General features: G+C 37.9%; 2 protein-coding genes across 4 annotated transcripts in view; both read left to right on the top strand.

Moving 5' to 3' along the window:
• Positions 1-19040, top strand: part of LOC124631369 (arfGAP with SH3 domain, ANK repeat and PH domain-containing protein) — a 56151-nt gene extending 37111 nt beyond the window's left edge. For 2 of the 3 annotated variants that reach the window (XM_047165811.1, XM_047165972.1), the window contains exons 4-17: positions 1338-1592; positions 7492-7737; positions 7900-8161; positions 8409-8633; positions 9391-9613; positions 10030-10210; positions 11234-11515; positions 11586-11705; positions 12049-12232; positions 12517-12633; positions 13850-13968; positions 14595-14645; positions 15568-15765; positions 16026-19040. In XM_047165811.1, coding sequence (XP_047021767.1) covers positions 1338-1592; positions 7492-7737; positions 7900-8161; positions 8409-8633; positions 9391-9613; positions 10030-10210; positions 11234-11515; positions 11586-11705; positions 12049-12232; positions 12517-12633; positions 13850-13968; positions 14595-14645; positions 15568-15765; positions 16026-16223 — 2661 coding nt within the window. In that variant the 3' untranslated portion in view covers positions 16224-19040. The remainder of the gene's footprint in view (positions 1-1337; positions 1593-7491; positions 7738-7899; positions 8162-8408; positions 8634-9390; positions 9614-10029; positions 10211-11233; positions 11516-11585; positions 11706-12048; positions 12233-12516; positions 12634-13849; positions 13969-14594; positions 14646-15567; positions 15766-16025) is intronic. The other variant, XM_047165893.1, reaches the window with a different exon arrangement.
• A 479-nt stretch (positions 19041-19519) lies between these two features.
• Positions 19520-25810, top strand: LOC124632805 (probable hydroxyacid-oxoacid transhydrogenase, mitochondrial). The gene is made up of 9 exons (XM_047167776.1): positions 19520-19864; positions 19941-20019; positions 20407-20615; positions 20811-21007; positions 21300-21451; positions 21662-21823; positions 23316-23497; positions 24679-24949; positions 25566-25810. Exons 1-9 carry the CDS (start codon positions 19809-19811, stop codon positions 25647-25649), a joined length of 1392 nt encoding a protein of 463 aa, XP_047023732.1. The 5' UTR covers positions 19520-19808; the 3' UTR covers positions 25650-25810.
• The last annotated feature ends 4 nt before the right edge of the window (positions 25811-25814 follow it).

The following is a 25814-nucleotide window of genomic DNA, read 5'->3' as shown; positions in this document are numbered from 1 at the left end:
AAACGTGGTCTATGCGCACGAAACGACAACGGACGACTGTTTTAGCGTCACAAAATGGCGGCCCATAACGCCATTTGGGGTTACCATTTTTAATCTAAGTATAAAAATGCGGTTTGGTCATAGTTTTATTTTTATATTTCATAAACGTTATAATTAAGTCTTATAGTCCATTATTTTCCAATTCTTAAAAAGAAAATCAAAACGTATTATTTTATATTATAACTGTATAAGAACAGATTACGATACTTGCCTGTTATTTTTAGCACAGCACTACAAAATATAAACCGCTGACATAACCTTGTAATAGCGCAGTATAGATTTAGAAAAATATTGTTTACCAAGTTATTTGACACTCAGTTTGGCACAAAATTATAACATTCATTGATTATTGATATAATAATGTTGTTTTAATGCTCCTCAATTGTTAAAACGGTAAACAACCAGCAAAAATATTTTTATCGTAACTGCAACGCCATTGCAAAGTTACGTCGTCAGTTCAATCGCGACGTGTCAGGAACGCATTCTCTGAATGGCCGAACTATAATTACTTTATCTGCTCAACTCATTATTGTAACTGACGTTCTTAATGATGTAGCATGTCTCATTACGTTGTGTTCATGTAATGATCCGTTTAAAATTGTCTAAACAATAGTAATGATGCAACTGTATTCTTTCATACAGTTATAAAGAAATCATTTCATATTGATAACGTTAACTATGAATGCGAGCAATCACATTTTCTATAATGAGGTCAAGGTCTCCATTCGATACTCTTCTGCCAATAGTAGTTACTCATATCCAAATGCACATTTGAGTTTCTCAACCTGGCATCATTATTCAATTCACGACACGACGTTTGGCGCCTATTCGGGCGATGCATTTGCAACCTCGTGAAGCGTTTTGTCTGTTAAAACTGCGCTATAGTTCGGCCATTCAGAGAATGCGTTCCTGACACGTCGCGATTGAACTGACGACGTAACTTTGCAATGGCGTTGCAGTTACGATAAAAATATTTTTGCTGGTTGTTTACCGTTTTAACAATTGAGGAGCATTAAAACAACATTATTATATCAATAATCAATGAATGTAGTTACGTCGTCAGTTCAATCGCGACGTGTCAGGAACGCATTCTCTGAATGGCCGAACTATAGTGAAGCAACTATGACAACACATCGCAGTGAATGACCAGGAATGTTGATATTGTGAAACGTAATAAGCTGTATATAATATGAGACATATTTAGATTATGTAATGGTTGCCCAAAAAATATTCATGTTTCTATCGAATACAGCAAAATTTTCATGGGACGGTAAAAAACATCTTATTGCTTGTTTCAGATGCAAAATATAAACAACATAGTTATGTTTCCGGTCGATAGTCTTCTAAAAGGAGACTTGCGAGGAGTAAAGGGTGATTTAAAACGGCCTTTCGATAAGGCGTCGAAAGACTACGAGTCAAAGTACCTGAAAATTGAGAAGGAAAAGAAATCGCAGGCTAAAGAAGCTGGTCTCATCCGAAGTGAAGTGACTCCAGCTGAGATAGCTGATGAGATGGAGAAGGAGAGAAGGCTGTTTCAGTTGCAAATGTGTGAGGTAAGTCAGTGTCAAGTTACATTACAATTTACTGATCACATTACATTACCGTTCAATCTGAAGTGTTTAAAAACGAAGCAAATAAACCTCAGAGTATTTAAGTCTCAAGTATAAATAAGACTCACCGTTGGTTTAGCTTTTAACCGCTCGCTCCTTATTTGTTTTATGTGGCAGCTTTATTACGTCTAATCTAGTTTATACAGGGTGTGTCGTTCATAATCACATTAAATCAAATCGCATATACTTTATGATATTAAATGGCGAATTGTAAAAAAAATAACCTAATCCAGTCAGTGGTTTAACCACAGGAGTAATTTTTCGTTTTTATAATTTACAATATCATGTGTAAAGCAGAGATAAAGTTAGGAGTATCGAATGTTTTGATCAGTTGACAGCTGTCAGTTTTCAAGGGAGAATTTCAGTTGTTTGTAATGACTGACTTTTATATGGTGTTCTAATTTTATCACATTTTTATTCTATTAACTTTGTTTGAAAAATTCATTTTTTTATTTTTACGTATTTTTCTTTTACCTTTGTGTTAATCGACATATGATAACCAGTATATTAACGCATTTCATTTAATGTGATTATGAACGACACACCCGATATACGTGCCGAATGAAAAACTACTCTGATTCCATTAACGTATTTAATCGCATTGCCTCTTCTCTTAGAACGAATGAGGATGATGAGTTTTCTATCAGAGATTAACAATATGGCCACTGCTTTTCTTGAATTTTTGCTAATTATGTTTCTCTTGATTTCTTATTCAAGCTATGCCTTGAAATGCATTGCTGCCATAGTGGTGAGTGCATAAACCGCAATTACATAGCAAACACTGAGCTGTGTGCCAAGATGGCCAGCATAAGAATTGTAATTATGCAGAGTCAATGAGTTAACTATTCATTTGACGAAATAAACCATGCCTTTTATGATACCGCTGTTCTAGATCTACGTTTATAGCTGTAATATAAGATCTTTATCTACTTATGCGAATGCGTCCATCTTAGCAGACTTTAAAAACATTCCGATGTTAGTCCGTATAAGGATTGTAAATGACACCGTTACCCGATTGTTGGACCTATCATTTTTACAAATTGGAATACGAAATATTCCTTCTCCTTCGATCATTTGCTCATACTTTTATTAAAATGGAAAATAATAAATAATTTTAATACTTTTCCACGAAGTGTGTGCCTGACACCGACTGACATTTGGCCGGTAGCCCAGCTTAGCCAAAAGGTGGATAATTAATAATTGGTGGTGGGCAATTTGTGGCTTCATTTCACACGCCCCGCGGGCAGGACCTGTTGGTCGCTTACCAGTTTAATAAGTCATTTATACTTATACCGTGCTGTATACCAACGCCTTCTCATTACACTTTGTAAATGATCGCTCTGGGGCCAACGGCGTATAACAAATGGCTGTACTTTGTTAGACAAACGATGAACGGGATATATGTTCTACAATTTATGAGCCTTACATAATATTTCGTTAAACAGGTTCACTTATATCAACATTTGCCGTACATGATAGATTTATGGAATGTAATGAATTGGCCAACGAGATCCTCCGTGATATTGACAGGATGTTGCTGTTGACACTGGTACTCTGTTAACTGTGTGAATGACCGACATAACCCTTGTCCAACATACTTTACGCATTACTCTCGTCGGGTCCGCAGTTACAAATACAACGTTAATTAATGGAACAGATCGCGTGACAGCTGTTAATGAGCGTGTCACTCACACGTGCACTTATTGGTGATATATTGTATTGCCGCGCAAGCACTGCCTTTGATGTTATAACAACGTAATGAAAATGTTTCAATAGCTTATTGATTTGACCTACTTTATCAAAGCTTTTAACGAGGGATATGTACGTAATATTTTTACAAGCTCCTGCACTTTCTCGATAGTCAAATCTACTCTGTAGAGAATAGATAAAAGGTAACGCTAATAAATTGTGGAAGTAGCCTTACCAACCAAAGTGCGAGATAAATGCTAAGCTTAGTTGTGGTAAGGACAAGTAGGCTTTGTTCGCGTGCAACCAGGAGTAATGACCGAAAGAATAACTGTCGCAGCCGCATCATGTGCAAGCCTTGTGTCCCAGAATGCAATTAACAATGCGTATGTAACAATATATCTGTCCGTGACAGCTATTTACCTACGCAGCGTTACTGCCTCCGTACAATAGCTGTAGCAATAGTAGCAATGTGGACACCACTAGTGCCGTTATGCGCATAACCTGTGGCTGACAAAGGTCGTATGTCCATTGGCAATGACACTGCTTTACAGTTATATTAAACGTACGTTGCCAAAATTTCTGACTCTATTGTTCACATAAATAATAAAATTGGAATCGGATTCTATTGTTCAACTTAACAACTTGGTGGGCGGTATTGTGCCAATTTTTATACATTTAGCTCTTTGTTTTATTTACTTTTGTTTAAGACAATGAGTATTGAAGAAACATGCCACATCCATGTTAGGGTACAACGTCTTCCAAAGACTTTTTTTTCATACAGCATGGTACTGTGGGTGTCTGCTTGAATACTTTATTAATTATTATAGGTATTTTGAAGAGTTTCTAGTCTTCATGTCAATGCTATTTAATTATCCAGAATATTGAATTGTACGTAATTGTGTTTTAGTTTATACATAGGATTGGTGTTTGTAGTTATTTGCTACTGTTCTCGATAAGATGATAATATTCGCCATTAGCATATACTTCCAAGCTGGCGATCGATCACTGAAAATGGAATTTTCCGAATGTCCAATTCAGAAGCACATCCTAACTCTAGTTGATATAGAATGTGTCATTTTACTAACGCTATCGAATTTGTTATTACGCCGCATAGAAGAGATAGTCAGTCAATATATTTATGGTGGTGTATTTACAATTGGGTTGCTTCGTAATAGTGCACTCGGAAGCAGCAATTGATTATTTGATCAAAACTTTTTGCGGAAATCAAGTACATAAGTACATAATTAACAAGTTAAAGTTGATATTTTAACTTCATTGTTGTTTCTGTGCGTGATTTCTTAATAGCTTTAGCTCCAATGCCTTTGCAATAAAAGAGAATTAGTCGTTACTATTGTTATAGTTACATTTTACAGTTTTCTCACTGCACTCTGCAGGCGATTATTGGTAAAGCTATTTAATTAAAACCAATAAATGCAATAATTTTATCCTGTTAACGCAGATAGATAAATATATTAGTATCATTTGCTGTCAGAGTCATTTTTGAATGGACTGTAGCTGTGTCAACTTTATAATATGTCGCAAAACAAAATCCGGTCCCTTACAATCCCTTTTATGATATAAAACAGTGAGTGCCAATCGTCTCTTGCATAACATACGCGTCTCTCTGCGCTGCTGAATGCAATGCCAAATGTCTCGGTAAATATCTTTAGCTGCGACAAACTTGCCAAATGGCACCAGACAGAGTTCACGGGCGAGTTGCTAAATCACGGCGAGAACAACAGAACAACGAAATTAGGCATTAACTGCGGATTTTAATATCCTATCCCTAAGTGGTTTTTCGATTAGCGGTTGAAATTTTATATAAAGCTTATGTCAGAATTCAATCTCTTATTGCAAAACAAAGGATAGATCGCCTATTGAAATCCACAGTAAAACAATTGAGGTAACGTTATCTAGTCTATCAAGGACCATTGGCATTTGTTTTCAATGATGAAATAAGAGCCAAGTACTTTAGAAAGCGAATGCTTATAAATTCTATGAATGTTATTTATTTCTGAAGACTTTGTGTGTTCATATAACTTCTTGTTTGTTCGTTCACTGAGGCACGTAGTTGCACAGGAGTGAGGAGATTCTGGTTTATTTAGTAGCTTCGTACTTTATGCTAGTAAATAACTTCAGACTCTATGAATTTAAAACGTCATTGAGTGCAATACACTACACTTCAGTTCGTTCTACATCACGTTTATTTACAATACTTAGTTACTTACTATTCGTGAAAGTACCTTCGTCCTCTTCTTATGTATGACTGTATTATATTCCTCTTTTTGTGTATTTTAAGGAAACTACTTCCGTCACCTACTTAAGTATCATTCTGATGTATGAGGTTTTTGCGTGAAAAAGTAAAAAACTGAATCATACAAAACTTTGGCGTTTAAATAATAATGTTGGGACACAAAACATATGAACAGATATTTGCCTTTGGGGACAGACTGTCGGAGGAAATATGATACAATGCATATCTATTTACGCTCAGCTGGCAGCACTAAAATGACTGAAATGCAATTCTTATACCAGTCAGTATTCTTAACAAGAATCAAAACAGCTCTCCGATTCTTTAAGGTTTATTTTCCATACCATTGGATTTTTGCGTTTCGATAACATTGGTTTGAGATGTTGCAAGAGTAATGACCTGTGAAAAGGAATCCTAAACTTCGAGGAGTAGGGGTACTTAGGTTATACCAATAATGAGAACTTTATTGAGAGTTTTTCCTTTATTTGTTTACCCGAACTGAGCCGAAAGTAAACTCTTTGGAAATAGAACACACGAAGGTTTAGGAAAAACTTAGCCAGTACATAGGTATACATATACTTTCCTTTTGCAGTTTTAGTACCTACCTACTGGAATTAATATAAGATCTATTCAGAAATTCAACAAAAATGTTCAATTTTGATTTCTAACTACACTTCTCTATTTGCCAGGACAAGTTCGCCGACACGACCGTGACTTTGCATTCTAAATAGTCGGACACATCGTGTCTTTGTGTATTGATTTTCTAGAAAGCTTCAGACGACGCTAATAAATAAGTAATCTGTGTAATTGCAAACGACAGTTAGCTTAAATTGTTTATATCTCCATTAAAACAGCTAGTCTATTTAATGTAGAGGACAAGGCGTAGAGGTCCAGTTTTGTATACCTAAGGAACGTTTGTCGTCGACCGAAATTATTTCATTGGTTCTACAACAGGAACTTCCGCTCCCAACCCAACTAAAGTGTAGTTAGGATGTTCTCTGACTTTTTGACAAAAAATGTACGATGGGCTAAGGACTCGTTAAGCTCTCAATACTGTTCACGTTTTAGCATGGCGGCTCATAGAAAGCTGTAACTTTTCATGCCAACACCAAAAAATTACATTTATTTCAGTTTGCTTTATAACCAATTAATCTATATGTCCTCCCTTTGTTAAGTGCTAAAAAAAGAAACCTAGAAGCCCTGTGGCTGTGGTGGTTGGGTCGGTGCGGTACCGCGGAGGCGCGCGTCAGGTCGTCGACCGGCCTTGCGCCGCGCAGGGCCGACGAAGCGCTGACCCTCGCTTTGTTCCACGTCGCACTCGGTGCAAATACCGCCTCGGCCACAACATACCCACTGCCCACGCATTCAGCTCTCATGTTAACGCTTAACCAATAATAAACACATAAAAACCTCACCACAAGGACTGTAACTAGGTCTGCGACTAAATGATGCAAAGTTTTATGCTTAAGAATATAATAAGCTCGTCACTATAGAACCTTCTGCAAGATAAAAGTTAAGCCGGCGACAAGCCAAGAAAGTTGTGCAAGGTCGCCTGTTCGCGCGAAGAGCTTTATTATTATTACACAACTCTGCAAGACAAATCTGGATCCACTATATCGCGAATGCGCGTGCGCGTGCGTCATCAAGTGTAATTTTAACTCGCGGAAGGGCACGTAGTAGTATCGGTGCGTTTCCACAGTCCCGGGTGCCGCTCGTGTCTGTCTGGCGTCCCATTAGACACGGTCTCTGATGAAGTAATAAGCATGCTCATGCTCGTGCCCACGCGATGTTTTCGGCGTCGGTCAGTCTGCCCAACAAACTGGCTCCATTCCATTTTTGAACGTTGTTGTGACTGTCTGTGGAAGCATTAGCTGCTGTGTTCACTGAGTGTTGTTGTTGCAGTACCTGATAAAGTTCAACGAAATAAAGACGAAGAAGGGGATCGAGTTGCTTCAACACTTGGTGGAGTATTATCACGCACAGACGAATTATTTTCAAGACGGTCTGAAGACGATTGAACACTTTGGCGTTTACGTCGCAGACTTAAGTGTACAACTGCAGAAGATCCGACAACAACAAGACGACGAACGACGGAGGTTGTTAGAGCTCAGAAACATGCTGCGAGCAGCTGCGCCTCAGGACAGAGAGGTAATACATTTTGAACTATTTCTGCTCGTGTGACTTTTGAGATTCACGATGAGTTGCCAGATTTCTGTAGTGACTACGTTTCACTCGTACTGTTTTCTTTAGATTCTAATAACGTCCTTAGGGTTATATGCCAGTATGTAATTCGCGTATATTCCTATGCAGGTGGTGTCATCGGTCGGTGGCTACTCTCTGCATCAGATGCAAGGCGACAAACAGCACGGGGTCAGCCGGAGTGGCTACTTGCTCAAAAAGTCTGAAGGGAAGGTGCGACGCGTTTGGCAGAAGCGACGGTGCCGAGTCACTGCTGAAGGCTTCCTGGACATTTTCCACGCAGACGAGAACAAACCTCCAGCGAGGGTCAACCTCCTTACATGCCAAATTAAAGTAGCCGCTGAAGATAAAAGGGCATTTGATCTAGTCTCATGTGAGTATCAATTATTATTACTGAAACTTGGTAAAAGTTAGTTGTTCGAGAATAATGTTATTATTAGCTTCTTAGAAACTTGTTTACTTGATAGAAGTTGATTAGATAATTGATTAGAGGCGGACAACTTTACCAAGTTAGTAACTACAATCGTTAACCACGCATAATCATAAGCTGTTGAACAAACACGACTGTGAATATTTGATACCAACCGACCTTCTAGAAAGACTTCACCTTGCGATTACAGACAACCGAACATACCATTTCCAAGCTGAGGACGAGAATGAACAGCGAGCGTGGACGTCTGTGCTGGTGAACTGTAAGGAGGGTGCTCTGATCCGCGCCTTCCACCAGCAGGCAGACGAGAGCAACGACTCCGGTCACTCGTTGCTGGACTTGCAGCGGTCGATCATACGAGCCGTACGCGCCATGCCGGGGAACCAAGTCTGTGCTGATTGCGGATCTACTAATGGTATGTGTGCTTTTGAGTAGCTACTGAATTGGTAACTGGATAAGATTCTGAAGCAATATAGGTATTTACCTTCCCTAGTTAAAATGGGTCTCCAGTATTTATTAAAAAGCCTTGATGATCTGTGTGCAATTGTAGTCGATTGGGTTAACAATTGCATTTCTTAATCATAATATATGCGGTGGAATTCCCAAAAGTGAAATAAACAGCTAAGACCGTATAAGTATTCTCAAGTATTTTGGCGATGCGGCCAGTCATTCTTATTTAGATATGTAAATAGTGTCGACCAGCTACGATAAAATTTATTTGTTTTACCATATAACGATGTGGATAACAAACTAAGCAAATATAGGCTTGTGCCAATAACTTAATATGCAGAATGTGACCACGCTGTGGTATAGCTAATATTATATGTATTTGAAACCACAGTAAATTAAATTAGTATGAATTAGTTATTACTCGTAGCATTATCCCCAGTCCAAATGGATATATAATTTTAGAATAATAATACTGATAGTGATGCTTCCTAACCAAATTGACATTGAATAGATAGAGGACTTCCTTCCCATTTCGATAGTGCAACCTTCAATTCCTATATTATAAAAAAATAATCACGGTCAATTTTAATACGCATATTTTTCGTTCGAATTGTGTGTCAGAAAACGAGATTCAATCTCCAAAGGCTTATTTTGGGACCAACATGTTAAAATATATTTATTAAAATATTAGGTATGCTTACATATAAATTCTTCCATTCCAGACCCAACGTGGTTATCAACGAACTTCGGCATCATAGTATGTATCGAGTGTTCGGGCTCGCACCGGGAGCTGGGCGTGCACATATCGCGCATACAGTCCCTGACGCTGGACCGCCTCAGCACGTCACAGCTGCTGCTGGCACGGCACATGGGCAACCAGATGTTCAACGAAGTCATGGAGAGTACGCTCGATGAAAGGGAGAAGTTGACGCCTGAGAGTTCCATGTAAGATTTGTTGCTTATACATATTTTTTTGGATAGTTCAGAACATCAACATCAGCTTCCAGTCTAACTGGATGCAGCTGGGTACCAGTGTTTTCCTAATGACAACAAGAAAGTATTTTCATAAACTTACAATTGCCTATCAAATGACCACTCTGCAGGTTTACTCTGCGGACTGTGAGAAAGTGATTAATTTGACTGTTTAAAAATAGCTGTGTATCATGTTATTACTCCTGGTACTAGTATTTAATTACTCCTAATCCTCATAAGGTAGTTATTAAATACTATACACAAATCCACCAAACAATAACTTCTGCCAAAGAAACAACATGTTCATAGCACAGTCCTTTGTGAAGCTTTTTCTTCCATGTTTAATCTTTGAACATTTTCAAAATTACAAAAACATAACCCATTTCTAGGGAGGAGCGTCTCCGGTTTATCCGCGAGAAGTACGTGTACCGCACGTTTGCGGCGCAGACGTGCTGCGACGCCGCCGAGCGCCTGTCCGAGGTGGAGCACGCCGTCAACAACGGACATCTGCAGAACTTGCTGCAGGCTTACGCCGAGGGCGCTGACCTAGCCGCCGCGCTACCAGGCTCGGTAAGAATTGGGGACATACTTTTTATCCTAACGGTCGTTCCCAGTATTCTATCTATCTGTTGATTTGCTTACAAGAGATAGGAATTTGATATTACTTGAATGGGGCTGATGGCGAAATTCAATCTCTAGTAAGCAAATCAACAGATATATAGAAATTTCAGAACGCCTGTAAGACATGGATTAGGACTGATTATCTTTTTCCTACCCTGCTCCCAATTTTTTTTGGGGTAATATGTCAAAAGTATAGTTCGGCCATTCAGAGAATGCGTTCCTGACACGTCGCGATTGAACTGACGACGTAATAACATTCATTGATTATTGATATAATAATGTTGTTTTAATGCTCCTCAATTGTTAAAACGGTAAACAACCAGCAAAAATATTTTTATCGTAACTGCAACGCCATTGCAAAGTTACGTCGTCAGTTCAATCGCGACGTGTCAGGAACGCATTCTCTGAATGGCCGAACTATAGTTGAGAGCATATATCGGGTATGTCGTTCATAATTACATTAAAATAAACGCATTAATATACTGGTTAATATATGTCGATTAACACAAAGATAAAAGAAAAATACGTAAAAATAAAAAAATGATTTTTTCAAACAAAGTAAATGGAATAAAAATGTGCAAAAATTAGAACACCATATAAAAGTCAGTCATTACAAACAACTGAAATTCTCCCTTGAAAACTGACAGCTGTCAACTGATCAAAACATACGATACTCCTAACTTTATCCCTGCTTTACACATGATGTTGTAAATTATAAAAACGAAAAATGACTCCTGTGGTTAAACCACTGAATGGATTTGGTTATTTTTTTACAATTCGCCATAAATATCATAAAGTATATGCGATATCATTTAATGTGATTGTGAACGATACACCCGATATAATCAAAGTTGAGAGCATAGATCTCATTTGAAAGATGTCCAACATTTTTTGACGTAGAGGTTTAACTACAATTTAGTTTCGAATCACATATCAAAACAAATTCTAATATGTCAATCTTTGTTGTTCCAGGATCTCGGCGAAACATCGCTACACTTAGCGATATCGCGGGAACTGGGCGACGGTTCCTCTTTACACATAGTCGATTTTCTAGTCCAAAACGGTGGTTCTCAGTTGTTAGACAAGCCCAACTCTCAGGGCATGACTGCACTGCACTTATGTGCCGCCACCGACAGAACTGAACCTATGAAGTTGTTGCTCAAAGCTGGCGCCGACTCGACCATCAAGGATGCTAGTGGCAGGACCGCCTTGCAAATCGCGAGGCAGTATCGACATCTTGGCTGTTTAGAATTGGTATGTATCATGTTTAAAGTTGTTGGAATCTTCTCTTTACATGCAAATAATAATGTAAGTCTTATTTCAGTTGGAAAACGTCGACAAACGAGAGAAGAGTATATTCGAAAATATAAACATAGACTGGAACTTATCACATGATGATGGCTCAACAGATTTTTCAGATGATGACACTGTCATAGACGAAAGGGTAAGCATTTAAAAATTACAATTTGATATTAAATGAACATTTTTAATTGTTGTATATTGTAACGCTTGTATGTACTTTCTAAGTATATCTTTGACACCAATGGCTGATAAAAAGGTGATGGAAAACATCTCGAGGAAATCTGGACTATAAAGTCTGAAATCACCAACATTGAGCAAGCGTCGTGATTAAAGTTCAATCCTTCTCCGTATAAGAGGAGGCCTGTGCCCTGCAGTGGGACGATAAAAAGGCTGTAACAGATATTGTGATGCTTTATGTTTAACAAATGACTTAAAAGATATTTCTATTTAATTTGACCAATCTTATATTTTCTACATTATTCCAGCAAAACGGCAGCTTAACGCCGGAGAAGAAGTGTCCGCGCTCGCGTCCGCCGTCGTACGCGGGCGGCGCCACGCTGGGCGCGGGCGCGGGCGACTCGCCCGTGCTGCGCTCGCGCTCCTCCACCTGCGACTCGCTGCACCACGCGCCGCCCACGCCCACCACGCTGCCCAGGAAACCCAACGTCTGTGAGTTACACGTCTACTGTTTTACTTTAATAGCTTAAGATTTCAAAAAGAAATTGCCTTTTTGTTACCCAAAGATGTTGACTGGGAATGTTGCCGAATGGAGCTGACACATTGTAATAAATCACAGCAGTCGTCGCAGCAGTTATCGGGTTTCTCAGGTAACTGGGTTGCGTAGGTCAAATAGGCATTAGGCAGTCGCTCCATGTAAAACACTGTTACTCAGCTGCATCCAGTTAGACTGGAAATCACTAGCTGCTCTATGCTAATGTTCGTTTTTCCTTCAGATAACATCGGCAGCTTGAAGAAGCGCGCAGCACCGCTGCCGCCCGCCGTGCTGCCGGCCGCGCCGCACCCGCGCTCCACGCCCTCGCCCTCCGCCGACAGCGCCAGGTCACTGCACGGTAAGCAGTGTACTACACTACGTGGTGCCCGACCTACGTATAAGAAACGATGGATGGATTGTGTGGATATGGTTAGAAAGAATGTTACTTGCGAGATGACGGCAGATAGAAGAGTATTGAAGGAGAAAACATGCTGCGCCGACCCCAATCAAATTGGGATAAGGGCAGGAGGATGATAATGATGGTGATGTAGTGCACGATCTACCTTAGTGGCTAATGGCTGGCCTGTGGACATCCACAACGCTAATTTACTTGTGACTTTCACAGTCGTTTTCCTTTTTACGTACTTGGAGTACGTACCTTTAAACTACCTGATGTACTTGATTAAGTACTCCCTTATGTATTTCATTTATCTCTCTATGTATATCTCATCCTCATGTACTTACCCCATGTAATTTTTTTTAACGATGACAAAAAGCGAAAAAGCAGCGGTGAGGGAGTGTCAGCCTTTTTAACCGACTTCCCAAAAAGGAGGAGGTTCTCAATTCGTCGGGATCTTTTTTTTACTGACTATAAATCCATCGTGTTCAGGCCTTTTATGTACCAGGGCCGAAGTAACTCTTTCGAACAATCCCGCAGTCCCGGCGGTAACCCAATGGTACTCCCTTACAGATTCACCCTATGTACTCGTTTACATACTCCCCTTATATACTCGCTTATATGTATACTCCACTATGTGCTCTTTCATGTATTATCTCAAACTTAACATTTATATTATTGGTTCAGTACGTGATTTAGTAGCCGCACCCATCTCAAATATTTGAGTTTATTTACCCAAGTGCACGTGAACGTTTATCGTGAACTTGAATAACAGAATTGATTACAACGTTATCATAATTTGTTGATATCTCAAATGGCGGAAACGATGCGATGACGATATAAGTTTCATAAAACTGTGATAAGAAAATTAAACGTAACGAATAAACTACGATTTTTACATGCAAATCAAACAAGATTTACCATTTATGAAAAATTGCCATGTAATTTAAATTACACATACATTTTTCAATTTTAAGTATGCATTGTCATACATTAACCTGTATGGTATGCACTATTTGTCACCGACTTAATACATGAGGTTTTCAGTTTGAACTGTACGAATGTGCTCGATTTATCTCAGTTTTGACTGAATCGATTTTGATGCGGTTTTCAGCATAGTATAATTATTCATTAGTTTTATTTTATTTATATCTTCAAATGATTCTTCCTTTCGCAGTGATAAGCACATCGCAATCAAACAAGGTCCGTCCGGTGGCGCCGCCGCCGACGCCGCCTCCCGCCGCACTTCACAACGGCGCTCATCACCGCGACGAGCCCACGCCGCCGCCACGAAAGGTACGAACTTACGATATAATAACTACATTATCACTGGATCATTAAGTACTGTTGCCATTTATTGGGGATAAGGTTTTATAATGGGTTGTTTTGTAGGCAGTCAACTTTAGTGGAAAAATTTCCTTCAATAATTAATGTTGAATTAGAAAGAGTCCATCTAAAATTCTCAAGTAATGCCTATGGCTTTTAAATTGGCGTTGAAATTTTTTGATACATATTTATAAAAACAAACAAAACAACAAGGTCACTAAAAGTGCTGGGTTATTTCTCACAAACTAAAGTTGATTGCCTACATAATATTTGAAACTGACGCGTTGTATCTCGCTCTCATGTGTAATTAATAAGCAAAGGGAGTGTCAGTGAGAAAGTGTTTTTTTTAGTGTGTCACGATTTTCAATCAATTTTATTTAACAAAACATGCTTAATGCAAACTTAAAATTAATAAATCAGATCTAAAATCGTGACACAATCCTAACTATAAAGTGAATTAAAATTGTACATACATCGTTAGCTACTAATATAATGAAGATATTGGAAAGGTGAAAAATACTAATGAAAATACATAAAATGACAGCGACTAACATAATATACAAACTAGTACAGGGTAACATTTGTTTTTGCTACAGAAGAAAAATAGATTGCACCTGGAAAAGGCTGTGAAAGCGAGACTGAAAAGGGTAACGAACGTCCGACAGAGAACTTAGTGTACTTACTCGCTTACCCTTGTTTGATTTACGCCCTTACATTGTTATTAATAATTGTTTTAATTCAATTTTATTGTCAAGAGAACACCGATCGAATCCAAAAACTGCAGTGCTAAAACCACGAATAACTTCCCACACAGTCCGCAAAATCGAGCACGCTATTTAAAATTAGTTGTTATATATCTAATTAAAAATTTTCACTGTCTATTGATATGGCCTACACTATTTTGTAATGCGGTGTAACTTATGGGTTTAGTTCGCGGCTTCGATTTCTCTATTTTGGTATATTTGAGGAATCGTTATACTTCGCGCAATAATACTCTTGACAATCGGTCCCTGTTCCTGCACCATAAACTATGCACAACAGTACAATGTCTGTACCGAATTTTGTATACTTTATGGGAATTTAATTTTGTCCTCACTGCATGTCGTTATTCTAACAGCTTTCAGCTTTTTTGTATCTTAATAAATAAGACCCTTCGTTTTAGACATACCTTCCATAGAATACATAGAAGTACCTATTATACTTAGATGTTTAATTTATAAAGAATCACTTATAAATTATTTTAACTAATATTTGATAGTGTTTTGTTATCCCATTAATATTTGAAACCAATTCCCAGTGTGGAAAATTAACTTTCGAAATTGTCATGTTTGAAAATTACCACTGCATTTCAAATATTTTATTATTCAATAAAAAAGCCTATATATTTAACAGTTTCTTAACTGAAACATTAAAATCGCTGAGCTTATTTTATTTTTTCAAAGCACTTAACACATATTTTGCGCATAATTTAGAAAAAAAAACCCTTAGGATTTCTGATCGAAGCTTAGCTGATAGATTTTACATCTATCGTAAAGATCTTTATGCTAATAACAATACACTATGTTGCAGGAATGTTCTAGTCAAGACTCGTCGCTGGAGTTGTGCGACATGACGGACTCGTGCTTGGACGACAGCCGGCTGCAGTCGGCGCTGTCGTGCGACAGCACGCGGTCGCGCGAGCGGTCGCGGCGCAGCGACAGTCGCTCGCTCGACGTGTCCGACACCTCCAGTGTACACTCGCGCTCGCCTTCTGCTTCTATTACTATGGTAAGTTATAACACTAACTACGATAGGGCTGACATATCTTCATCTTCGACATAGGTATCGACAAAGGAATTTCCTACTAATCTTCGTTTCTTGGTAGCGACAACCTGGGAGTCTTTATAAGGCGAGATTTTTACTTTATTTTTATTCAGGGAATAATATTAAAAAAAAAAGAAAACAGATAGTGGTCTAACGCCAAACATCATTTGATCAGAAACAGCAAACTTAGTAGTAGTACTATGTGTGATTTTCTATTATTTCAGATGGGAGGGCTGCGAAGGTGTCGGGCGTTATACGACTGCTCGGCAGACAACGAGGACGAGTTATCATTCCGCGAGGGCGAGGTCATCGTCGTCATCAACGAACGTACTGAAGACGACAACTGGATGGAGGGACAAGTGGAGGGCACCGTGCGGCGCGGCATGTTCCCCGTCTCCTTCGTGCACATGCTGCCTGACTAAGCCGCCGCAGACACGGGACCTTGACAGCCACGGAGCATGGGGCAACACCCATGTTCATAGAAACCTGTGTTACAATATAATATCGGTAGTCACCACGTATATCGGTCAGCAGCCGCAGCGGTGCAAGCTTGAAATTGCTTGTATTCCTGCCTAACGTGCTGAACCCAACGCCATAAAACTGACAAGTTCAAAAGTCCCAGTCAGTATGGAGATTGTATAAAAATCCATTGAGCTCCGTTTCTACGGAACATGTAAAATTCTTATCGCATTGTATATTCGTCTTTTAATGTAAATGGAAACCAAAAATTCTGCTAATATAAGGTTGGATTGTAGCGACGGTATGACTGAATGGATTGTGTTCAAAATTACTAAATAAACACCAGTTTAAAAGCGAATTTCAACTATAAATATTTTACTTTGAATATCTGGCCTAAAGCTTGGCTTTTGTTTGGACGGCTACGAGCTTATTTATTCTAGTATTTTATATACTATCTATTACAGTTCAATATTCGGCATAAATAAACACATGTAAGTTATTGCTGCTCAACAAGCAAGATTCGTTCATTTTATGATGTTAACACCAATATAGATTGTTCAGTATTATACTAATTAATAGCTATACCCCTAGTGCGAACTGTTTGAAAAAAAGTACCATTACCAACAAAGAGCCTTGTATTCCGGCATAAAATTATCTAATTTATAACTTTAAAATAGATTCGCACTTTACAAGGGTTGTTGTACTTCATTGTTAAATATTATACACAGTTTTCATACTCAAACATTTTAACCATTCCACATTTGGATAATAAACTCTGTACACATGTTCTGTCATTGTCGAGATGTTACGGTAGTTTCACTATATCGTGTTAGTTACTGCTTAGCGTTGCTACGAATTTATAACACCAATATTGTAAGTTATGCCAGTAGACAGTCCGTCCTGACGCGGATTTTTTTACTTAAATTTTCGTTAAACGTTTCAATAACTTCTGTAAATGTATCGACTTTTTCTAGTATCGAGGACATTGATTGGTATGTGTTGTATGTAAAGAGTCAAAGTCAAGTGCTCACTCTTTTAAAATAATTCCGAAATATTTCTTAGTAAGTGAAAAATCGATGTTGTAAATTGAGTAATTCTACTCGTTCATGTAGAGTATAACTTTGTAAGCTAGTTTATAGATCACAATATAAGATATTCGAACGATTGCTTATCAGTGAAAGTTTCCACTCAATGTGGTATCGTTTAGTTTGTCATAATGTGATATTTTGGCTTATATGTATATTTTATTCGTGTCTTTGATGTGACACTTATAAAAAAGTTAAAATATTTTTTATTTTGTAGGGATCACTGTAAATCCTGACGTTATGTAGAAAAATATTTATATTCTTGTCATGTCGATATATTTTAACAAACTGATGCATAGCTCAACGAATATTAAGTTATAGATTCTTGTCCCTCGTTTGTAAGCTAAGTAAAACGATAGTTTCGTAACACCAGTATTTCGCCTCGCGTAAACGAAGCAATAGATATGTGTTTACAGCTCAGTTAGATTTGCCAAATATGTAATTGTGATGAGTAGTGAAGAGATAGGTATATATCCGCGACAAACTATCGGACCAGTGACTGTTTGTTGTCTAGTTTGTTCTAGTAGATGATATTGAGGTGTCTTAGATTGTTGGTGCATGCTGTCTATAGATATCGTGTTCTTACTGCGAGACGATAGGCCCGAAAATTTATTTATACTATGTGTGTAGAATCGTTTGCAAATCAAACGAACCATTCGGTATTTTTAAGCTAATTCATCTGCTGCCAGTTATTCAATATGGACCAAAGAAATTTATAGTTGCTATACGTGAATATAATGTTCGCCTATGGTCTCCCAAGTGATGATGAACACTGAAAATTGTTGTTACATGTTAAATTTTAACGATTTCCACATTTTAATAGACGAAAGTATTCGTAATAATAGCAATAGGAGTTCACGTTTGTAAGACGACAAATGTTAATGTATGAAACAAATGTAATAATTATATTCTTATTAATTTCCCCTTCGTTGCGTTCAAGCAGATACCATGTACTCATAACTACACATTCCCATATTTATAATCGTAGATTTTCTGTATATTAAGTTCTTAAATGATCACTTGTATTCATAGGTCATAGGTAGTAATAGTGATACTGCTAATACCCATATACGATATAGTTACCTAAATACCGCGCGCGTTGCCATACACTAGTATTACTAACAGTGAGCGAACTACGCATATGTTACATTTGATTACCCATATAATAGCAATAATTATAGAATTTAAAATCATTTTGTGATCATATCTTTGTGTGCACAGTCCCATGTTTCAATCGCATCATACAAAGTAGGTACCAAGATTTTTTATTGTGAAAATCTTTGATGAAATGTGATCATTACTTGTTGCCATGAATGAATTTCGCATGTAGTATAGCAACACTACAGTCGTGTAAATAGATATTTTACCTATTAGTTCGTAAATATGTAAAAGAATTATAATTTATATAATTATTTGGATATACTATTTAAGAAATCTGAATACTGTTTTATGTTCTGTCGTCTTATATATGAATTGTATTTATTTAATATATTGTGAAATCTAATTGTGATGAAATATTTTAATGCCATTTTAGCCTGTCACTACGTTACTTATTGAAAGTTATGTAACCAAATGATGCTAATAGCGTGTAAGATGTTTTATTCTTTACGGAGTTGTAGTTGAAATAGTTTTTTCTATTGTGTATTATGTGAACGAAATCTGTATGAATTTATTATTACATCACTTGGATGTCTATTTTGAATTTTATTTACCTCACTTGATCAGAACCCAAACTTGCTATTAGGCGGTTCCTATGCCTACAATTTTTGTCGCCCAATCTTCAATACCCTTATTGAAGATTGGGCGTTGAATTGGGCGTTGAAACGTTGAATCGTAACTTTTTACAATAAGTCATCCTGAAATAATGGGCTTATCCTTGATGATTACGCATGGCTTTGCGTGGTCAGATATCCCTGGCAGTTTGTAGCACATCGTACAGCCATGTGTACGTACGTGAATTTTAAATATAAAACTTTGAATGAATATTAAATTCGTCTATTATAGATAAAAAGTTACGATTCAACGAACCGGTATGGTAAGTACAACACTGCACCACAGAGCTAGCGAAATTATTAGAAAGTTTGACATTTTGCAAGTGTCAATTTAGTCTACGAGATTAAAAAACGGACTATAGATGACAGCTCCGACAGCTGACATCTGTCACTCCCGTTGCGGGAGTTTTATTTGTTTACAAAATACCCCTGTTATCAAATAAGCAAATTATTACGTAGATTTAAATTGGTAAATATTCATAGGTCAAAGTTAACGATAACCTACCTAGCACAAAAGTTACGTAACAAGAGTCGTTGAAAATGACAGGTTTAATCATGTAAAAAATATAAGTAGACAATATACGTGACAAGTAAAACGTTATAATTCACTAAGATAAGCAGTGAGATAAAAGTCCATAATAAATATTTCTACTTAGTTTTATCCCAGACGGAAAGAACAACAGTTACTTACATGATGGGCAATCGAAAGAGGGTTTTTGATTTATTAAGGACTATAAATGTTGCGTCGTAAGTACTCTCTTTATTTACATTTTGTAATGAGATAATAACAGTGTTTTGTTTTCATTATAATCTTGTTTTATAGATGTCAGTGTCCAGCTCATGGTAATCGAGGCAACATTCAAGTATCGAATGCTACACCACAGAAAGACTATGCTTTTGAAGTATGCCTATTATTTTTTTCTTTAATTTTTGATACTTTTTATGTGGTAAAAAAGGTTAGCGAAGATGACTGTATCTTATCTTTTTCAATTTATTTATCGAAATCAGTTATCTTTTATTATTATGAAACACAAACTTTGTACTATTGAGTGACCTTTGCCCATTTGGTTGTTTTTGACGTTAACTGCTAAATTAAATATAACAGCCATTATTTTTTTTTTCAATTTAAGTAAAGTATCAATATCTTGTTCGGCTTAATTGCTCCAACACTAACCGTTCCAAAGAAGACCAATATTAAAAAAAAATAAAGTTGCCTTTCGTTGGATAAGCAAATATTAAGCTTGAATATTATTAAAGAAACATAATTTAATTTTTATATGTTTCCATAGATAAAATGCTCAACTGTTCGATATGGACTTGGCGTGACCCGGGAAGTTGGTCAGGACCTGGCTAACATGAATTCAAAGAATGTCTGCGTAATGACGGACCCTAATGTTGTCAGCTTAAAACCTGTGAAAGCTACACTTGACTCACTCACCAGAAACGGAATCAATTATAAAGTTTTTGATAAAGTCCGAGTTGAGCCTACTGATACAAGGTAAGTTTTTCAACTACCTTTTTTGCAAATAGCAGTAATTCACCCAGATCAAAACAATGTGGTATTTAATTGAAACATTAGGACATATTAAGCCTGCTGTGTAAGCTAGCATGTTCATGATTAAATTGCATTGTTTCATGGTATCTCCAAATGATCACAAACAATGGTTTTCCTTATTTGTTATATTTCCAACAGTTTTAAAGAAGCGATAGCATTTGCGAAGGAGAATGACTTCGATAGTTTCGTGGCCGTCGGCGGCGGTTCCGTGATGGACACGTGTAAAGCCGCCAATTTGTACGCGTCAGACCCCGAAGCTGACTTCCTGGACTATGTTAACGCACCGGTGGGCAAGGGAAAGCCTGTGAACGTGCAATTGAAACCAATGATAGCCAGTGAGTAAGCTAATTAAGTTAAACGACGATAGCATAAGAGTTCAAGTTTTGGATTGTCATTGACAAGACAGTTTGCTGCAGGCATTATCCAAGTAGTACCTACCTATACTTCTAAGATTTCATGCAATTTTTAGCATTTTAAAATATTTTTTGCACAATTATCTGTACTTAGCATTCATTATCTGGTACATAAAATATATCTACATTTATTTTTAAACATCAGCCTGAACTTTAAAGTGCAATTAAGCAATTTGGGAATATCTAGGCCAAATACATTAAAAACTTTTATCAGTTCCAACGACGAGCGGCACAGGCAGCGAGACGACCGGCGTCAGTATCTTCGACTACGAGTCGATCCACGCCAAGACTGGCATCTCACACAGCGCTCTGCGACCGATGCTGGCCATGATCGATCCTCTGCACACACTTACCATGCCTGAGAAGGTAAATAAGCAAGATCAAAATCTATGCGAGCTATAAGAACCCTCTAAATATGAAAAAAAGAACCTTACCTAAAAACTGTATTGGATTTTTTCCAGAGGTTTTATTTGCTTATTTGTTAAGTTTTAAGTTTGTAAATTCTGGAGGTTTTCTTGACATTTTTCTAAGAAATATGATTGGAAACCAGTCTCGCAATTTTTCCTCATTTTGTAGGTGTCAAACTACTCTGGGTTCGATATATTCTGCCACGCTTTGGAGAGTTTCACGGCGGTTCCATACAGTGAGAGAGGACCCGCCCCGCCCAATCCGGCGCTCAGGCCGACTTACCAAGGCAGCAATCCTATATCTGATGTTTGGGCCAGATTCTGTTTACAGGTAAGCTTGTTGTATGCTATATATTCTTAAAAAAAAAAAACCGGCCAAGTGCGAGTCGGACTCGCGCACGAAGGGTTCCGTACCATCCAAAGTAATATTCTATATATATTTATGGATATCGAGCAAAAATGAGCAAAAAATCACGTATTTTTTTCTAGTTTTCAGTATTTGATGTTATAGCGGCAACAGAAATACATCATCTGTGAAAATTTCAACTCTCTAGCTATCACGATTCATGAGATACAGCCTGGTGCCAGACGGGCGGACGGACGGACGGACAGAGGAGCGAAAACAATAGGGTCCCGTTTTACCCTTTGGGTACGGAACCCTAAAAAAGAAAATTTATAAAGCTGATTTTAAGCCGTTACTGAATGTGATTGTTTTCAGCGATACTATGACTCTAAAGTATCGCAGGAGCGCGCTAAAGTCAGCCTAGACACCCTTCACAAAGTTTTGACACGTGTTAAGTGATCTTACTTTATGTAGGATAGTTCTTGGTGCAAATGGCCGATGCACTATGCCTCCTTCAGCTTACATTTGATTTCGTTAGCCAATGACGTAGTACGGGAAAACCGATAGAGGTATCTCAAGTGAGACATTATGTCACTAACTGGAATTCAGATAGTCTAGATTTTCCATCTATACCATAAAAGTAAATACTTAGTTATGGTAATACATAATAATTTAAAAGTTTTTCCTTCCTTATGTCCAAGGAATTGTCCATTTAAGAAATACAATGGTATTTCTGAGGTATTACCCACTAATAAAACAATGCAAGCAAAGTTGCCGAAAGGTAAATCAGAATGATTCACAAATCGAATATTTCCCTGAGTTGGTCTGCGATGTAATAATTAGCTAAACCGGTTTCAGTCGTATACTTAAATCGATTGACGTAACGCTCGTCTTATATAGATCTGGTACAAACGTTACCAAATAGAGGATTTGATTTCTTAGCTATTCATTTGTGGTGTCTGACAGTTTATTTATTTATTCAATGCCACTGCATATTTGATGAGCATACCAAGTTTGTGGTACCTACCTACATCACATGCTTACGATGACATTGGCATGTAGGCAGCCAACTTTATGAGCAAGATCTGCATACGTATTGCTTGAAGCATACCTGATTATGGTTGCAAGATCAATCAAACAGATATATCGATGCCCCCCAAAATTATTCATTGTGTCCGCTTGTGGTTTCGTCGGTATCAGAAGATTATTATAAGTAGGTAGTGTTTGATTGCATGAATGGAAAAAGAAGTTGCTCGAACTAGTTGCATTGCACGTCATGGTGTGTCTGACCTGTTTATCTAGGAGTTCCTTTAATTTTCTTTTTTTTGTGTGGTCCTGGATTCATCAAACGATAACAGTTCTAGTTGAAGTAAAACCAAAAACCATTAACATTCACCAAAGTATGGTAATTGCACTATATTTTTGCGGTTTACTATGTGTTTCGATTATGATCAACTTACCTATAGGTGTGGTTCCTCAGACTTTGCAAAAATACTTCGCTCGCTCGGTATACAACCCAGATGACTTGGAGGCGCGTTCCTGCATGCACCTCGCGGCCACCATGGCTGGCGTGGGCATCGGCAATGCTGGAGTGCATCTATGCCATGGCCTCGCCTACCCCATCGCTGGAAACGTCAAGTCGTTCGTGCCCAAAGATTATGGGTACGTGAATCATTTAGAATTTAGATCAACAATATAATTATCATTTATCAGGTTTACCTAGGTTTTCCCGGTAGCCACTCAATTAAGTTATTGAACAAATAATTTAAAAGTTGTGGTTACCTGTAGAGTTAACGCCGAATTCATTCATCAGGTGATTCCAGTTTGCGGTTAACCACTGTTTTATTTATTAGGATATTTGTTAATTTATCTCTTGATTTCGGATGTTTGGAGTGTCTCTCTTGATGTGGAATTCAATATTAATTAATGTTCAATTTTCTGGTTAAGGTCTTTCAACATTATGACGCAATGCACTTTGAATTTGCATTGTTAAATTCCCGTAAGTATTTTTAATTGCCGTATCTATAGTTGCGCAAATCACTTTTTACGGTCACTGTAGCTTAATAACTGTACCCATGACCCACAGAGTAGGTACAAGATCCTTAACAGTTACTAAAAAGATTTAATAATCAGATGTTTACAGTTATAGCCTTTTGTGAGCGGAAAGTAATGTGTTGATACAGCGCCGGGACAATAGCCAGTCGAACTGTTTGCACTATTGAAATGGTCCAAATCTTATTGCACGGACGATAACGCGATCACCTACCACCTCTTTATTCTTGAATCTCAGAAGCATAACGGTGATTGAAATTCAACAATAAACCTTATTGCAGGAAATAAATAAAGCAAATGTAAGGCCTCTGCCTCGAATTTTGCGGGCAGCGGGGCGGCAGCGGCGGCGGCGCGGGAGCGGCAGGATCTTACGCGTATATTCATATGGACCGGCCCTCGAATACAGCGGCGCGGGAGCGGCGCGGCGGCGGGCAACGAGCGGTGCGCTCCAGTCAAGCGGTGACCGCCCGCGTTGGGCATCTGCATTGTAGGCATAGTGTTATACATTTTTTTTGTGACGTATCAAAATGTGTTCGGACGTGCAAGAGCTAATTATTTCGGCCATCTTTGAGAGGACACCCATATGGAACAGCAAACACAACAGAACACAACACTACACTGCTATAGTGCCGCGCGATCTGCCCGCTAGTTTCGAGAACAGGTATCCGTTGCCCGCCCCGCTCCCCCGCCGCCGCCGCTGCCGCCCCGCTGCCCGCAAAATTCGAGGCAGAGGCCTGTAGGTTCTTTCAAAAAGCATTTACATGAATTGATACCTACTTATCCCCCTACAGTTCTGCTCCAATCATCCCCCATGGGCTATCGGTGGTGATGACGGCGCCCGCTGTGTTCCGATTCACGGGACCTAGTGACCCGGCCAAGCACTTAGAAGCAGCCAGTATTCTTGGCACAGATGTCTCCAATACGAAGGAAGCCGATGCCGGCCAAGTGTTAGCTGACACCATCCTCAAGTATATGGACACTATGAAGATTGAAAATGGACTGAGTACTCTTGGATATAGCAGTGATGATATTCCTGATTTGGTCAAAGGAGCATTGCCACAGGTAATTTATATTTTCCTTGTGTTCTTATATTTTTAATCATCAGCAATTTTATCATCCCAGAGGTAGGCACTCACACAAAGCATTGCTTACTCAATGCGGTTTGGTTATGTTTCATCAATAGATTTTTCACTTCTTTCTTTTGGGGACAGATCAGACAGGAAAACAATCGTTTTTTTTTTTTTTTTCCTTTATTTTAAGGGAAAACAATCGTAATAACCTGTTTAATAACAGGACATAGCGGCTTGTTCGCATTAATTAAATAATTACTCCACATACATTAACCAGTGTCATTAAAGTGTTAATTTGATAAAATGGAAATTAATTTCAGAAGTGTTTACCTCATTTCTATATAATTCATGTTGAGTCACGTATAAAGTCACTTATAGTGTTATTGAGAGGTTTTGATTATTTTTTCCTTAAATTGACATTTACTAATAACAATAGCCATTATGACATACCTGATTCAGAGAATTTTGGAACTAACTCTGAGAATTAAATCAGAAATATAGTCTGCTTTCAAATTCATTCAGAGAATCTGAGAACCAATGGTGATTGCTGTTATATATTTAATTGTTTTTTTTTTTGTATAATGTTAATTGTCTATGTCGTTTTTCAGAAACGTTTGTTGAGTATGACGCCTCTGCCTCAAACCGAAGAGGATTTATCCAAACTGCTGGAGGACTCACTCACTATTTATTAATGACAAGTGAACTGCACTCGTTACTTTACACTCTGTTCATATTTGTAAATAGATTGAAGAAGTTTTAAATATTTTGTACACCATGAACTTTGTTATATAATCAGAGATTACAATAAAATATTGTTACCTATATTTTTTTAATAAAATGTTATGACTGTGAATTTC

Source organism: Helicoverpa zea, chromosome 1 (genome assembly GCF_022581195.2).
Source record: "Helicoverpa zea isolate HzStark_Cry1AcR chromosome 1, ilHelZeax1.1, whole genome shotgun sequence".
Taxonomy (NCBI): domain Eukaryota; kingdom Metazoa; phylum Arthropoda; class Insecta; order Lepidoptera; family Noctuidae; genus Helicoverpa; species Helicoverpa zea.
Note: the sequence above shows the minus strand (reverse complement) of the source record. Positions and strands in the feature narration are given on the sequence as shown.

Excerpts from the sequence above, each read along its gene's own strand:
- LOC124632805 (XM_047167776.1), top strand. The coding sequence starts at position 19,809 with ATGATGGGCAATCGAAAGAGGGTTTTTGATTTATTAAGGACTATAAAT. Across the intron at positions 19,865-19,940 it reads AGGACTATAAATGTTGCGTC|ATGTCAGTGTCCAGCTCATG; the intron begins GTAAGTACTCTC and ends CTTGTTTTATAG. Across the intron at positions 23,498-24,678 it reads TTCGTGCCCAAAGATTATGG|TTCTGCTCCAATCATCCCCC; the intron begins GTACGTGAATCA and ends ATCCCCCTACAG.